Here is a 13,481-nt window from a genome sequence, read left to right as displayed (position 1 = left end):
CTTTTTCCCTTACAAGGTTTTGTCCCATCGGGTTTTCCTTGCAAGGTTTTTAACAAAGCAACTAAAAGATATTTTTCTAAACATGTGTACTCTTTTTCCTTCACTGGAATTTTTTTCCACTGAATTTTATTTTAGTTAAGGTTTTAACAAGGCACATTATTTATTGGATAGACATTCAAGGGGTAGTGTTATGAATAGAATTGTACTTAGAGTGAATGCCTATCTTTTAGAGAGTTTGTTACTTTGTGACTAAGTCATTTTTCCCTATAAATAAAGGGGTCTCATACCATTATAATTTATCCCAAAATTCAATAAGAATTACCTCTCTATTTTCCTTGCAATATTATTCCTTTCTTTATTGTTTTATTTCATTTTCTCCTTTATAAGAAATTTCACAAGTAAAACAATGCGGATTAGTAATTTGATACAGTATTTAGTTTCCATTTAAAAACTTACAAATTTCATTTTAAGTAATCATTCCAAAAGTCATAAATATAATTAAGTAATCATTCCAAAAGTTGATTATTTGCATTAACGAAAATACAAATAAAAAAGAAATAAAAAATTAAAAATAAAGGGCCTTAAAAGGCAAAGAAAACACCAAAGGGGTTTTAGATGGGTTTTAGCAAGTGCAAGGTAATACGGCGTCGCAGAAGCATGACTTATCTAGTCTAGAGACAAGAAAGGGAAATCAGAAACCAGGAATTAGCCATTGTTGGAGTTTTGTCTCAGCTCCCAATAGTGAAGCATGACCCATTTTCTCAGCTTGGATACATCAATTTCCGCCACCACAAATCTCTCAATCTTTCACACCCCCTTTTCACCTTCCAATGCAGTAATATTACCCTTAGTTTCTCCCAAATCTCTGGCTTTGCCCTCAGAGAATTCCAAGAAATCAGCATCAAGAACACCAACTAGAACTAGTACCAAAACCCCATTAACCAGTAACTACTTTTTCATCTTTTCTTTTATTGTTATCTTTTTTTTTTTTTTCACTTTTCTTGATTTATAATTTTTTTATGATTCCTTTTTAGAGGTATTGGCCAGTGGTGTAGCTGCTACTTCAGTGGAGGGAGAAGCTGAGGTTGAAGTTGCTCAGGGATATACAATTACTCAGTTTTGTGATAAAATGATTGATTTATTCCTAAATGAAAAACCCAAGTCAAAAGAATGGAGAAAGTACTTGGTTTTCAGAGAAGAATGGAAAAATTACAGGGATAGATTTTACAGTAGGTGTCAAACTCGAACTGATGCAGAAGCTGATTCTCAAATGAAGGATAAATTAATTAGCTTGGCTAGAAAAGTTAGGAAGGTATGTTGAATTTCTTCTAATGGATAGTTCATTTGATGGTTGAAAATGAGAAGTCAGTGTTTTACTTTGAATAGGCTTTGGCTTTGGATATTTATGTGGATTTAGTTCGGTAAAGGCTTTAGCTTTGGATACTCTGAAATTGTCCTTGATCAGGAATGTGGCATTGCAGATTGATGATGAACTGGAGAGGCATTCTGAACTTCTCAAAGAGATACAAGATAACCCGAGGGATTTGAATGCAATCGTTACTAAGAGGCGCAAGGACTTCACTGGTGAATTCTTTCGTCATTTGACTCTGCTTTCAGAAGTTTATGATAGCTTGGAGGAGCGGGATGGTAAAGTGTCTTTCACTTAAGGCATTAATTTTATTTTAGATTTCTTGTCTTAGTTATAGGTTGTTGTTGGCAATTCAAGGTAACCAAAATCATTTGGCAGCATGCTGTAATCTGAACTTTTCTGCTGGAAAATGAAATTGGACTATTTTTTTTATGGCATGTGATTTCAAGCTAAAGCAGCCAGGCTTGCAAAGAATTATTTTCAGGGGTGCTTAAGCCCTGAAGCTTAGTGCAGCACTGGCTGTTCATTCACCTAACTGGTGCTTTAGTGCACAGTTGCACACACTAAGTTATTAAGATGTGCCTTTATGCGGACAGGATTTGTTCTAAAGAGGGTAAAGACTAAAGATAAGTATAGCTACCGAAATGAAATATCAATTGTTAAGAAAATATTATGGACGAATATGTCAGTGAATACGAACTGAGATAGGAAGTTAGAAAGTTAGAATAAGATAGACATTCACTGATCTAAATTATAAACCTAAACTTTATTCTTTGCATTAGAGTTATAAATTAAGACAGGTTTTGAATTTGATTAAATCATATTTACTTTATGTAGGTCACTTAATTGCAGATTCTTACTTCGCTTTCTTGGATTCTGCATAACATTAATTTTTTCCCCTCATTTGCGCCTTTCTTCACTAAAGAGCTCGTTTTAATTCACTTTGGGCTTAAAGCCCCAATAGGCACTTGGAGTTGACAAAACTGATCAGCCTGTATAAGTTCTTTTTCCCTTTCCTCTTACGTTGAAGTTTGTCTGTTCTAGGAGGTATCTTATGAGCATGTCATTTGTTTAGTGGTTATTTCACGTTGTCATATTTTGTGAATTTTTGGTTGAGCAGCAATTGCCAGACTTGGGACTAGATGCTTGTCTGCAGTCAGTGCTTATGATAACACATTGGAGATTGTGGGAACACTAGATACCGCCCAAGCCAAATTTGATGACATCTTGAACTCTCCATCAATTGATGCAGCATGTGAGAAGATTAAAAGCCTTGCCAAGTCTAAAGAACTTGACTCTTCTTTGGTCCTTCTGATAAACGGTGCTTGGGCTTCAGCAAAAGAATCCTCTACCATGAGAAATGAGGTATGGGCTTTTGTAGTCTACTCCATTTTATTCACAAACACAGAGATTTCTTTGTTGATCTATTTTTTTGAAGAGAAATGCTGAATTTCATCATATGTTCAGGAACTTATAATTAGTCCAAACAATGTTCTGGATTAGACATTATTGTGATGTTGATGATGTTCCATAAACTGTTCTTGATTTGCATCATGTCTTAAACTTGTCAAGAAGATGGACTCTTTCATATTGTACGTGTATAAAAGATTTTCGTACTTCATTTTTTCTCACATCCATTAATGTGTCGCACTTGTCAATTTTGGATGTGCACTGTTAAGTTGTAACTAATTTAACTGCCCTAACCATATTACAGTATAGTCGTTCTAAGCAGATTGAGATTGTTTTTCCCGTTATTGTGATGTTGAAATAGCTTTACATCATTGTTTGTGATGTTGGAATCTATGGAGTGGAGTATACCCTTCTGGACTAGGGTGTTCAAACTTAAGTTGGGCCATGTTACGTTTGTCGACTCAACTCGTTTTAACTCCAAATCTGACGAGATCCAAACTATGTTTGATTCATGAATTGTGACAATCCAAAAGTTGAGCAGGACAAGCTAGATTATGATTAGTTTCTTAACCCATTTTGATCCAAGCAAACATTGGGTGTGTTGGTCATGACCTGATTATTAACTCTACCCTTTTTAATGCGCCCTAACTTTAGCCAATCCATCTATTTGACACCCCTATTTTGGATCTTTCAATTAGTAGTTCTCCTTTTCCCTTTTTTCCTTAAAAAACAAAATTAAAATATGACTGCTTTTCTTTTATGGAGACTTGAGGATTGATGGAATGAATGTACGGTTGTAGATGTTCTTTTATGTTGAATAGTAATACTCCTATTCTGATTTATGATTTATGACACACTTCCAATGTACTATATTCTAAAACATTGACACCAATATGATGTACATGTCAAAACTTTGTGCCAGTGAAATTGTCACGTGACATGCTGCGTGGGGATTAGATGGTTTATTAGAACTTGTAGCTCATCTACAAGAAAAACATTAGTAGCATGTCAACAGCAACGACGAATACTACTAAACAGTTTAGAAAGTTTAGAACTTCATCCCTGAAGCTACTCATAATTCCAGGGCCATTTGATGCCATTGGTTCCAATTAAGTAAAATTAACTGTGTTTCAATTGTCTTAAATTAAATTCCGAGTCCTGATGCTTTCTTCTTATTCTTTTTGGAGGGTGTGAAAGGGAGGACTTCAATAAAAAGGACAACCCGGTGCACTAAGCTCTCGCTATGCGTGGGGTCCAGGGAAGGGCCAGACCGCAAGGATCTATTGTACACAGCCTTACCCTGCATTTATGCAAGAGGTTGTTTCCACAACTCGAACCCGTGATCTCCTGGTCACATGACAGCAACTTTACCAGTTGCGCCAAGGCTCCCCTTCAATATAATTATAAAATATGGAAGTCTCTTATTTTGTAATGAGACAGAGATTCAGATGAAAATAGGTTTCAACTAACATCTGTTGGTCGTGTTTGCACAAGTAATTTGCAGAGTCATCTTATCCATTTAGCCTGGAAATGTTAGCAGTAGCCTTATCCTAGATGGTCTTCTGGTTTCCTCTTCTTTATAGGCCATTTCGACTTCAGTAATGTAAACCATATCTGTCCCAAATGTTTATTATGTTCCATGTTTTACTCGAGTTTCCCTCTGATGGCAATCTTTTATTCAATTGAAGTCCCATATAATTTTATTAGAGCTGATGCTGATGTATGGGTGTAGGTAAAGGAGATAATGCACCGTGTATACAAGGCTACACAGAGTAGTCTAAGGAGTATGGCGCCGAAAGAAATAAATCTGCTTAAGTACTTACTGAACATCACAGATCCTGAAGAGCGATTCTCAGCTTTGGCGACAGCTTTCAGTCCTGGTCATGAACATGATGCTAAGGATCCTAATGCTATTTACACGTAAGATCTTAGTGCTTTCCTGTCCTGAAGAATTCATGATATTCTTTTAGATAATCTAGGAAGTAGTTGGTACTTGCATGGGTTATGACAGACCTCAAATCTTATTTCCTTTGTTGTGTGGAGCAGAACTCCAAAAGAGCTACACAAGTGGATTAAGATCATGCTTGACGCGTACAACCTGAATAAAGAAGAGACTGAAATTAGGGAAGCAAAGCAGATAAATCAACCTGTTGTTATTCAGAGACTTTTCATTCTGAAGGAGACAATTGAAGCAGAATATTTGGAAAAAGAAGCTACTAAAGAAAAAGATTCAAATACAGAAGTAGTGATATGAGTAACTAGTCCACCAATATATCTGTTGCTTACGACCATTTATTGTTATTGCTAGCTGCTAGTTCCACTGCTTCAAAATTTGTAATAATAGGCAATGTCTTTGGTGATTTATGTATCTTCTTCAGCATGCAGATTTGCATGTGGTGCAATAGTGAAGGCATTATATATAGTTGGTTTTGTAGAAATAGCAAAAAGTTGTTTGCTCCCCTATATGTTACTGATCGCTTGTTGGAATTTTCTCTCTTCTGAAAGACTGAGAGAGAGCTTTATATACTTAAACTTGCCCCTAGTTCTGCGATTTGGTTTCAAAGATATAGAGGATTCATGTTCCTATGATATCGAGATTCTTGCAAGTTGCATGGCCTCAAGGACACAAGGAGAAAAGGTGCTTTTGAGTAGAAATAGAAACAATTTTTAAGTAGTAGAAAAAGAGGTTCTCGCCAAAAGTACTTTTGAGAAAAATACACTTAGAAATACTTTTTAAAAGTTTGGCCAAACATTAATTATTGCTCAAAAGTGCTTTTCATATCAAGTAGCTAAACATAAAATGCTTCTCACCAAAAAGTATTTTTTTTGAAAAGTACTTCTCAAAATAAGTTGAGTTTTAGAAGCTTGGCCTAACATGCTAGAAAATTGATTATTCATGAATCAAGGATACAATTTATTGTTAGTAAATCGTCTCGTATTTTTACAGTCATTAAAAAAACTCTAGCGTGAAATGGATGGATTTCATATGTCAAAATATTTGAGGAAAGAAGGTCTAAATTTTCTTTCCTATCTTTGATTATAGTTTAAAATTACAGAGATTTTTTTCCTAAACATGGTTAATATTAGACCCAAAGTATATATTAGCAATAAAAAAAAAAAGATCCAAAGTATATCCTTATCAAAATAAAATAAAGTAAAAAGTAGTTCCAAAGTATATGGTGGGTAAATTTGACCCTTTTCCGAAATAAAAAAAAAACATGTTATCAGTGGGTAGTTTTGTCATAAGAAAAGCACGGCGGACTTGATGATCAAGTCTCTAACTCGTCGTATGATAGTACTACTCTTATACTCGGCTTCGTCTAATCTATAAATATTGATTGATGTTCAAACTCGAAGCTTTCGTTGAAATTACTCGGCAAAATCTACTTATATTTGGAGTCAGGAAGACTGAAAACCTCAAACTCCTACACTATATAAAAAAGAGTCGCTATCTCCATAGAGTTCTCCTGCGATCATCGTTTCTTTCGTTTTCACTGTAAGTTGAACAAGCAAATTACTAATTGTGCATTTTTCCTTCTGTGCGATTCTCAATTAACTTTCTCCAAAGTGTTGATTTGCCTTGACTTTTCTATACCCAATCTAGTTAAAATATATAGAATATCATTCTGCAATTTACCAATTGTGTTGTCAACCCAATAGCTTGTGGTCGAAGAAGGCATGGAGATGGAGCTGCAGTTGGAGTGGAATGAAGCACAGAAGATTGTGATAAACGTAGACCTTGTGTCTGCAGCCAAACTGCATCTTGAGTTTCTTGCTACCCTTGACAGGAACCGTTGGCTCTATGAGGGCCCTGGTCTGGATATGGCGATTTATAGGTAATCCCCAATTTTGAAATGGTCAGTCTGTTGCAATTGTTCACTAAGCTATGGTATTTTTTATTATAATGATGGTGTCCCGTCAGCTTGCACGCACCTTGACTATTCTGTTGGATACCTGCTACATCCTACCCCACACAAGTTTTCTGTTCACCAATAGTCCGTGCTAGATACTGATTTAGATTTTATGTTCTTTCGCTTCTGGCTCATGTTTTGTATTATAACTATTATGTTTTGTGATCCTTGAAAAGGACTTGACGTCTGTTTCTGTTATCTAGGGAATTTGATTTTGATTCATGTATTTCAGTTTTCTTTATTTGGAAAACTTGCTAATGCAAATCCCCATTTCAGGTACTATTCGTGTTGGTTACCGTTATTGGCAAAACTCTCTGAGTCCCCCTTCTTTGAAGGACCTTTGGTTGTTCCCCTTGATTGTGAATGGGTTTGGCATTGTCACAGGCTCAATCCTGTAATCTTCTGAACAGTTGAAACATTTGTTTTTCAATTATACCTTTGTGACTGATTGCTTTTATTGACACGTAAAATGGTTATTCTGCCTTTCCAGGTTAGATACAAGACTGACTGCGAGCAATTATATGGGAGGCTTCTTGACAACCATAATGTTGTATCTTCTCTGAAAGGAATATCAGAAATGGAAACGGAAGTGATATGGAAACGCTTGTATCCAAATGAACCCTATGACTTGGAGTCAGCAAGAGCTCTTTCAGATAATATCCATGTACAAATTCTAGAATCTGAAAACTGCAGTAACTATGATCTAGTCTCTGCTGTTAAAAGGCAAAGCCCTTTCTTCTATCAGGTGAGCAAGAGGATGCTAAGACTTCATTTTAAGTAAAGCACAGGCCAAACAATTAGCAAAATTCAGTTTTATAAAAATCACAAACTTTAATTTTTGTTGTAGTCTTATTTGAATTTAAAGCTTGAGTCCTTGACAATCAATGCTACGTGGCAAACTTCAGAAACAGAATGATATAAGACAATTCCGCAAGGGATAAATAAGGAAAAACCTGAAATGGGAGGTAGAGGGATCATTTCTCCTGCCTGCCTGTTCATCCTTGTCATATATAAAGGAGATAGAGAAGTGAAGTAGCAAAGTTCAACTATCTAGGACAATTGAGGAAAAACCTGAAATGTGAGGTAGAGGGATCGTTTCTACTACCTGCCTGCTCATCCTTGTCATATATAAAGGAGGTAGAGAGTTGAAGTAGCAAACTTCAACTATCTAGGACAATTCTGAAACAGATAAATAAGGAAAAACCTGAAATGTGAGATAGAGGGATCATTTCTCCTGCCTGCCTGCTCATCCTTGTCATATATAAAGGAGGTAGAGAAGCGAAGTAGCAAACTTCAACTATATCTTACAAATTATTGTGGATGGTGATGTGGCTATTTGGTCTTTATATCTTTTGCATTATCAGAACTGGCATATAAGTTAGCACGTTTTCTTATAACTTTTTATTAATACCACATTGTTCAGACATGCTAGTATAGTAAGTATCATTTGCTGTCTTATATCATGTCTTTCTCCCAGGTGTCTAGACCCCACATGAACAACGAACTCTATCTTGAAGGAGCTGTGGCTCGATACAAGGGTTTCTTACACTTAATCCGGAGAAACAGAGAAAGATCAATCAGGAGCTTCTCTGTTCCAACTTATGACATTGACCTTATCTGGCACACTCACCAGTTACATCCTATTTCTTATTGTAAAGACCTTGTTGATATTATGGGTAAGGTGTTAGATCATGACGATACTGATTCAGACAGAACAAAAGGGATGAAGCTGGATACTGGGTTTTCTGGAACTACAAAGCTATGGGAGGAAATGTATGGTTTAAGATACTGGAGGGCAGGTGCAATGTATAGAGGAAATGCACCATCTCCTCTTAGAATTTGTCCTTATCCCTCCAATCCTGCGAGCAAGAAGGCAGACACATTCCATATGGATCAGAAGATAATTCATCTTCCAGAGACGAAAGTTTTGGAAGTAATTTTCCCAATCTTTTCTAGTGTTTCTAAAGTTTGTTCTGCTTTTGCTTTTATTTTGGGATTGTTGATATAATTTTATATATAAATTCAAAAATTCATTACCAGCTTATGTCTTAAAAAATACTGCAAAGAGGGGATCTGGAGTAGGTGATGACCATATAAAATAGATTTGTTTTCTTCAATCAGTGTGCAGAGAGAGTTAGAGATCATAGGAGAACCACTACTTCTAAGCCACTTTAATCGGGCATAGATTATTTGCTTAAAACTTTAACCTTTTTTAGGAAATTTAAGCCTGCTGTCCTCTATCGTATTTTGTTAGCTTGGATTTGAGTCAATGCATTTTTGTGTAACCTAGACTGCTTGATCGCCAACAATAGAACAGAAGCCACCTTTTCTTCTGTTCAATCTTCGACACCTTCAATAGAACTATTGCCGTTTCTTAGGTTCTTCATCATCCATGCCTTATCTAGTTATCATCTGTTAATCTGATTTTAGCTTTGGACTATGTGATGTTCAAAAGTTGTAACTTCTAGCAACTTCTTTTGCAGGTCATGTTGGAGATTATAGGCATAAGAAACTTACCTGAAGCTCACAAGGGAGGCTTCTTTGTTTCTTTTAGCAAGACACATCCTGATAGGATCTTCAATGCAAAAAAGAAACTTACTATTTTCTCTGAAAGTGGGGAAAAGCAGGTTGCTTACTTCCAATGTGAACCTAGTGGCCATCTTCTATTAGAACTCATCTCCCAATCATCTCATGGTTTGCCGATTTCAAAATCTGTTGAAGTTCTGGGTTCTACTGCCTTCTCTTTAGAAGATTTGGTTTGCCCAGCTTCGAAACTCACAATGGAAAAATGGTTGGAAGTTGTGCCAAGCACTAAAATAAAAGTACTGGAACCAATCTGTATACGAGTAGCTGTATCAGTTACAACACCTACTGCAGCACCATATGTTTTTCACATGGTTCGCTCCCGAGCATTCTCCAAAATTTCTTGTTTTTTTCCACTACCTGGAAGGAATCAGTATGCAAAGAATTGGACGTATGTCATTGATGATGATGGTGATGAGGTCATTAGCCTGCAAATGAGGTATGTAGTTTTTGGTATTCTTTGTTGTTAGTGCTGTTCTAGTTTTTGGCTTTCTCATAAATATGTCTATTTTACTTTACTTTTCCCTCTGATTCAAGATTAACATTTTAATCGATCGTAATATCTTGTGTGGTCATATAGTTAACACATCGGTAACCTTTAACATCACCATCAAAATATTGAGAAAGTTATTGTTCCTTTAAAACAAACTTGGAGTAAATCCTTTTCATGTTTTTAATTAAGCCTAACTGTTTGATTTGGTGGAAGGGTACCATATGATATTTGAATGTGCGTAGAAGGATGTGCTTGTTTTGACTTAAGTGAGAGTTCTAACCACTTCTACAATTCCAGTGAACACTTTAAATTAAAACAGTTAAAAAACTATTGTCACCTTTACTTCTTGCTTTTTGAAACTGTCAGCTGTATTGAACTTGAGCTATTCTCATGAAATTCATGTTTTGACTGCAGGAACTCCAAGAAATCAAAGAGAATGAGCAACTCTACATTGCAAAAGGAGGTGATTGGGATCAGCAAGTCTGGTGAGACGCATTCTCTTGCGGAGTTAGTCGGGAAAGAGTGGTTGCTGTTAGATTCCTACTGGTCCCTCCAGCTTCAAACTTGCAGTGGTGATGAAGGTTACCTTTTGGAGTTGGTTGGTGGTTCCAGGATTGTGAGTGTTCATCCACTACACCTTACAATTTTTTTCCTTAAAACAGGATAGATTGATAAACATGTTCATTAAATGCCTATGATTGTCACTCGTCACTCTTTCATTTCACTGATCGATGGAGTGATTGATATTTTCCATCAGATTTTTGGAATACTGCTTGCGCATAAGCACTATATGTTGTTTATTATACATTCATTCGAAACATTTCTCATTGACTTTCATGGGAATAAGTTTTGCTGCATCTGAGTTCTTCTGTGTAGAATTGCTTCTTTGACATATAGAAGTGGGTCAGTGGTTCTTAACATAAAGAAAGAGAAGAGATGCAATTAAGGTTTAGAGAGAAAGAAGTGGATCCAGTAGGCAGCTGGAAGTTGGCGAAGAGGGGAGGCAGGTGTTCAATGGTTTTCTGCTATGTAGGACTAACAAAAAGAGAGGATAGGAAGATGAATAATGCCTGGCTTCTCATTGTTTCTTTTGATTGTAATTTTGAGGATTTCACAAGTTTATGTTGTCTTTGCTCTCCGTGAATTACAGTTTCCATATTCATTTCACAGGTAAAATTCTTCCCTGGGCAGAGATTGGATTATGAGCACAAGCATTGTGCAAAGCGAAGAAATCAAGATGATTTTATGACAGCAATTGAATTCTCTTCAGAGCACCCATATGGAAGGGCATTGGCATTGCTCGACTTAAAATGCGGTGTTATCAATGTAAAGTCATTATATTTATTTACAATATATTACTTGTTTCAATTTCAAAACATGGGGTTACATCTGCCTGAATGCACGTTGTATTTGAAAATCAGGTGAAAGAGGAGTGGTTACTTTTGCCTGGCACGATAACTGCTTTTATACTAGGTGATATTTTGAGAAAGGAAGGGTATAGTAGCTTGCTGAGCAGTGGCAACAATTTGAAAGATAAGAATACTTCAACTGAAGAAGCTAATGCATGCAATGAATAAGGCAACAAAAGTAATCTGCAACTATTGATGCTGAGAAGACAATGCATGTGGATGTAGAGACTGCACAAGTAAACAAGTAGATAAGGAGGAGCAACCAGCTGAGCCGGTGGCACTGACAGCGGCTGTGGACCTGTGATTGTGTCATAAATAGTGTGGTTCTCGCAATGGTGGTTATGGTGGGGGTTGTGGGGGGGGGGGATTGTACGAGTAGGTTAACGAATAGTGGTTGTGATGGCTGTGGAAGCAGGGATGTGGCAGTAAGTGGCTGTGCTGATTGTTTTATGTCTGGAGCAAGGTCTGGCCCAAAGTACTAGTTGAGCTAATTTGGTCATGATTGGTTTGATGCTTGTATGTTTGTGGAAGTAGAATCACTCCCAATGTGTACATTTAAGTGCTTCTGGTTCTTGATGTTAGAGTGTCTTAATCATGATTCTGGCTGTTTGGAAATGTGTTTATATAGTCATATGCTCTTCTGTATAAAGCTGAATAAGTTTCTGTGTTCTTAGTTATTTACTTGCTCTAGTGAGAGTGTTACAGTCAAATATATGAAAGCCAGGTAGTAACAATAATCATTTGAGGAAGACTAACTAAATTGACAGATTCTCATGGCATTAGGAGAAAAGCATACCGATGACCTCTTGACCGCACATCACGACTTAATGATGCATAATTTATTTTAACGGTTTGACTCTTATTCTTTACCCAAGTATAATTTTACTTTGAGAAGCTCGATATATATCAAAGGTCAAAAAGATTCATAACGTGGCAAAGTGGAATCATTGTCATTCAGCACAACGTGGTCCTACACACTTTACAAAGTGGGAATTGGGATGTTGTAAGCATTTGCTAACTTTGTCACACAGCCGATTGGTATAGTAAAACTTGCTATTCATTTCCTGATGTATATTAAAAATAGCAAAATTTTATCCACTCATTTTAGCTGGAATTATGTATACATTGTTAAAAATTGAAAACATTATATGGGTGGTTCTCTATGTTCGAACCATTGACCTAAATCCTAAATCTACATGTCTATGAAAGAGAGTAAAAACGCAGACAAAGGATAAAGCATAAGGCATCCAAGGAGTTAGTTCAGACAACTGTATTTGACTATTCCAAATGAGTATTTTCCGCAAAGAAAAATATGTTTCATGAGTTAGTTGAGGTATCATTTCCCAATTTCCAAAATATTCTGTCATCTCTTCTATTCCAAATTATATGCTTCTCCTTAATTTTGCCGTCAGCACAAAGAACAAGAGGCAAGAGAGAACAAAAAAAAACCACTCAAAAATTTATCTAAGAATGGCCCTTACCTAAAAGTTGATACGACTTTAATACTGATCACACAAAGTGGTGCTCCCTCAAAAGAATCAGGTCTCAAGTCTGAACATGTTCCTGCTCTGTTCCTATGGCTTTTGAATTCCTTGGAATTGAAAAACCTGTCTCTTTTTTGTTCTAAATTTATATGGATTTGCTAATTTACTAAATGAAAATCATAGTGAGTTGATCTCCAAAAAGAAAAAACAACTTGTGTGTGAGCTGGGTATAGCTTTTATTAACCAATTAAAGTTCTGTTAGTCATTTGAATTCAGATTGTGTAAAGTAAATCCAACTCTGAGTTCTTCTGAAGGTTGATTTTCGTATGGATTTTTCTCTCCAGAAACTTGCTGCGTCAAATTGAAGGTATGTTTTCCTGCATCTACTCCTTTTGAGGATTTACCTTGCGATCTGCATTTTTTTCCTTTTGTGCTTTATTGGTGTTAAGAGTATGAATTTAGTCCTTTGATTCAGTCACGATCTATCGTGACGTGATCTACTGTGATGTGATGTTCATCAATGCACTGTGATCCACTCTGCAGGAGTTTCTCATGACTCTACTTTTCTATAACTTAAGGCCCATAAGCTTCTAGTATTATCTTACATAATATTACTACTTGATCCCTCCTCCCCAAAAAGATGGGGGTATTTGCTCAGAGAAGGGTTAACTTCAGTGAATCAGGACATGGAATTCTTCATTTTTTAAAAATAAAATTTATGCAATTAGGATTTAAATAAAAATAATATGAGTTACAATTTATAGTTAAAATTGTTATAGAAGGGGAAAAAATGTCAAACAAATTGAGATAAGGAGTATTTAT

At 36.1% G+C, this 13,481-nt stretch overlaps 2 protein-coding genes across 2 annotated transcripts; both read left to right on the top strand.

Annotated features, from left to right (window-relative positions):
• The first annotated feature begins 683 nt into the window (after positions 1–683).
• LOC104232591 (uncharacterized protein At4g37920) lies at positions 684–5,201 on the top strand. Its single transcript, XM_009785836.2, has 6 exons — positions 684–944; positions 1,035–1,312; positions 1,482–1,647; positions 2,490–2,734; positions 4,512–4,699; positions 4,826–5,201. Exons 1-6 carry the CDS (start codon positions 749–751, stop codon positions 5,031–5,033), a joined length of 1,281 nt encoding a protein of 426 aa, XP_009784138.1. The 5' UTR covers positions 684–748; the 3' UTR covers positions 5,034–5,201.
• An 836-nt stretch (positions 5,202–6,037) lies between these two features.
• LOC104232584 (glycine-rich domain-containing protein 2-like) lies at positions 6,038–11,865 on the top strand. The gene is made up of 9 exons (XM_009785823.2): positions 6,038–6,275; positions 6,440–6,615; positions 6,967–7,084; positions 7,181–7,435; positions 8,168–8,623; positions 9,174–9,712; positions 10,181–10,382; positions 10,937–11,092; positions 11,188–11,865. Exons 2-9 carry the CDS (start codon positions 6,458–6,460, stop codon positions 11,341–11,343), a joined length of 2,040 nt encoding a protein of 679 aa, XP_009784125.1. The 5' UTR covers positions 6,038–6,275; positions 6,440–6,457; the 3' UTR covers positions 11,344–11,865.
• Positions 11,866–13,481: the final 1,616 nt, after the last annotated feature.

Source organism: Nicotiana sylvestris, chromosome 2, assembly GCF_000393655.2.
Source record: "Nicotiana sylvestris chromosome 2, ASM39365v2, whole genome shotgun sequence".
NCBI lineage: Eukaryota > Viridiplantae > Streptophyta > Magnoliopsida > Solanales > Solanaceae > Nicotiana > Nicotiana sylvestris.
The sequence above is the reverse complement of the archived record's forward strand: the minus strand, read 5'-3'. Positions and strand labels throughout refer to the sequence as shown.

Coding starts and splice junctions, on each gene's coding strand:
- LOC104232591 (XM_009785836.2), top strand. CDS start 749: ATGACCCATTTTCTCAGCTTGGATACATCAATTTCCGCCACCACAAAT. Junction 1,648..2,489: donor TAGCTTGGAGGAGCGGGATG/GTAAAGTGTCTT, acceptor TTGGTTGAGCAG/CAATTGCCAGACTTGGGACT. Junction 2,735..4,511: donor CCTCTACCATGAGAAATGAG/GTATGGGCTTTT, acceptor GTATGGGTGTAG/GTAAAGGAGATAATGCACCG.
- LOC104232584 (XM_009785823.2), top strand. CDS start 6,458: ATGGAGATGGAGCTGCAGTTGGAGTGGAATGAAGCACAGAAGATTGTG. Junction 9,713..10,180: donor GTCATTAGCCTGCAAATGAG/GTATGTAGTTTT, acceptor TTTTGACTGCAG/GAACTCCAAGAAATCAAAGA. Junction 11,093..11,187: donor TAAAATGCGGTGTTATCAAT/GTAAAGTCATTA, acceptor TTTGAAAATCAG/GTGAAAGAGGAGTGGTTACT.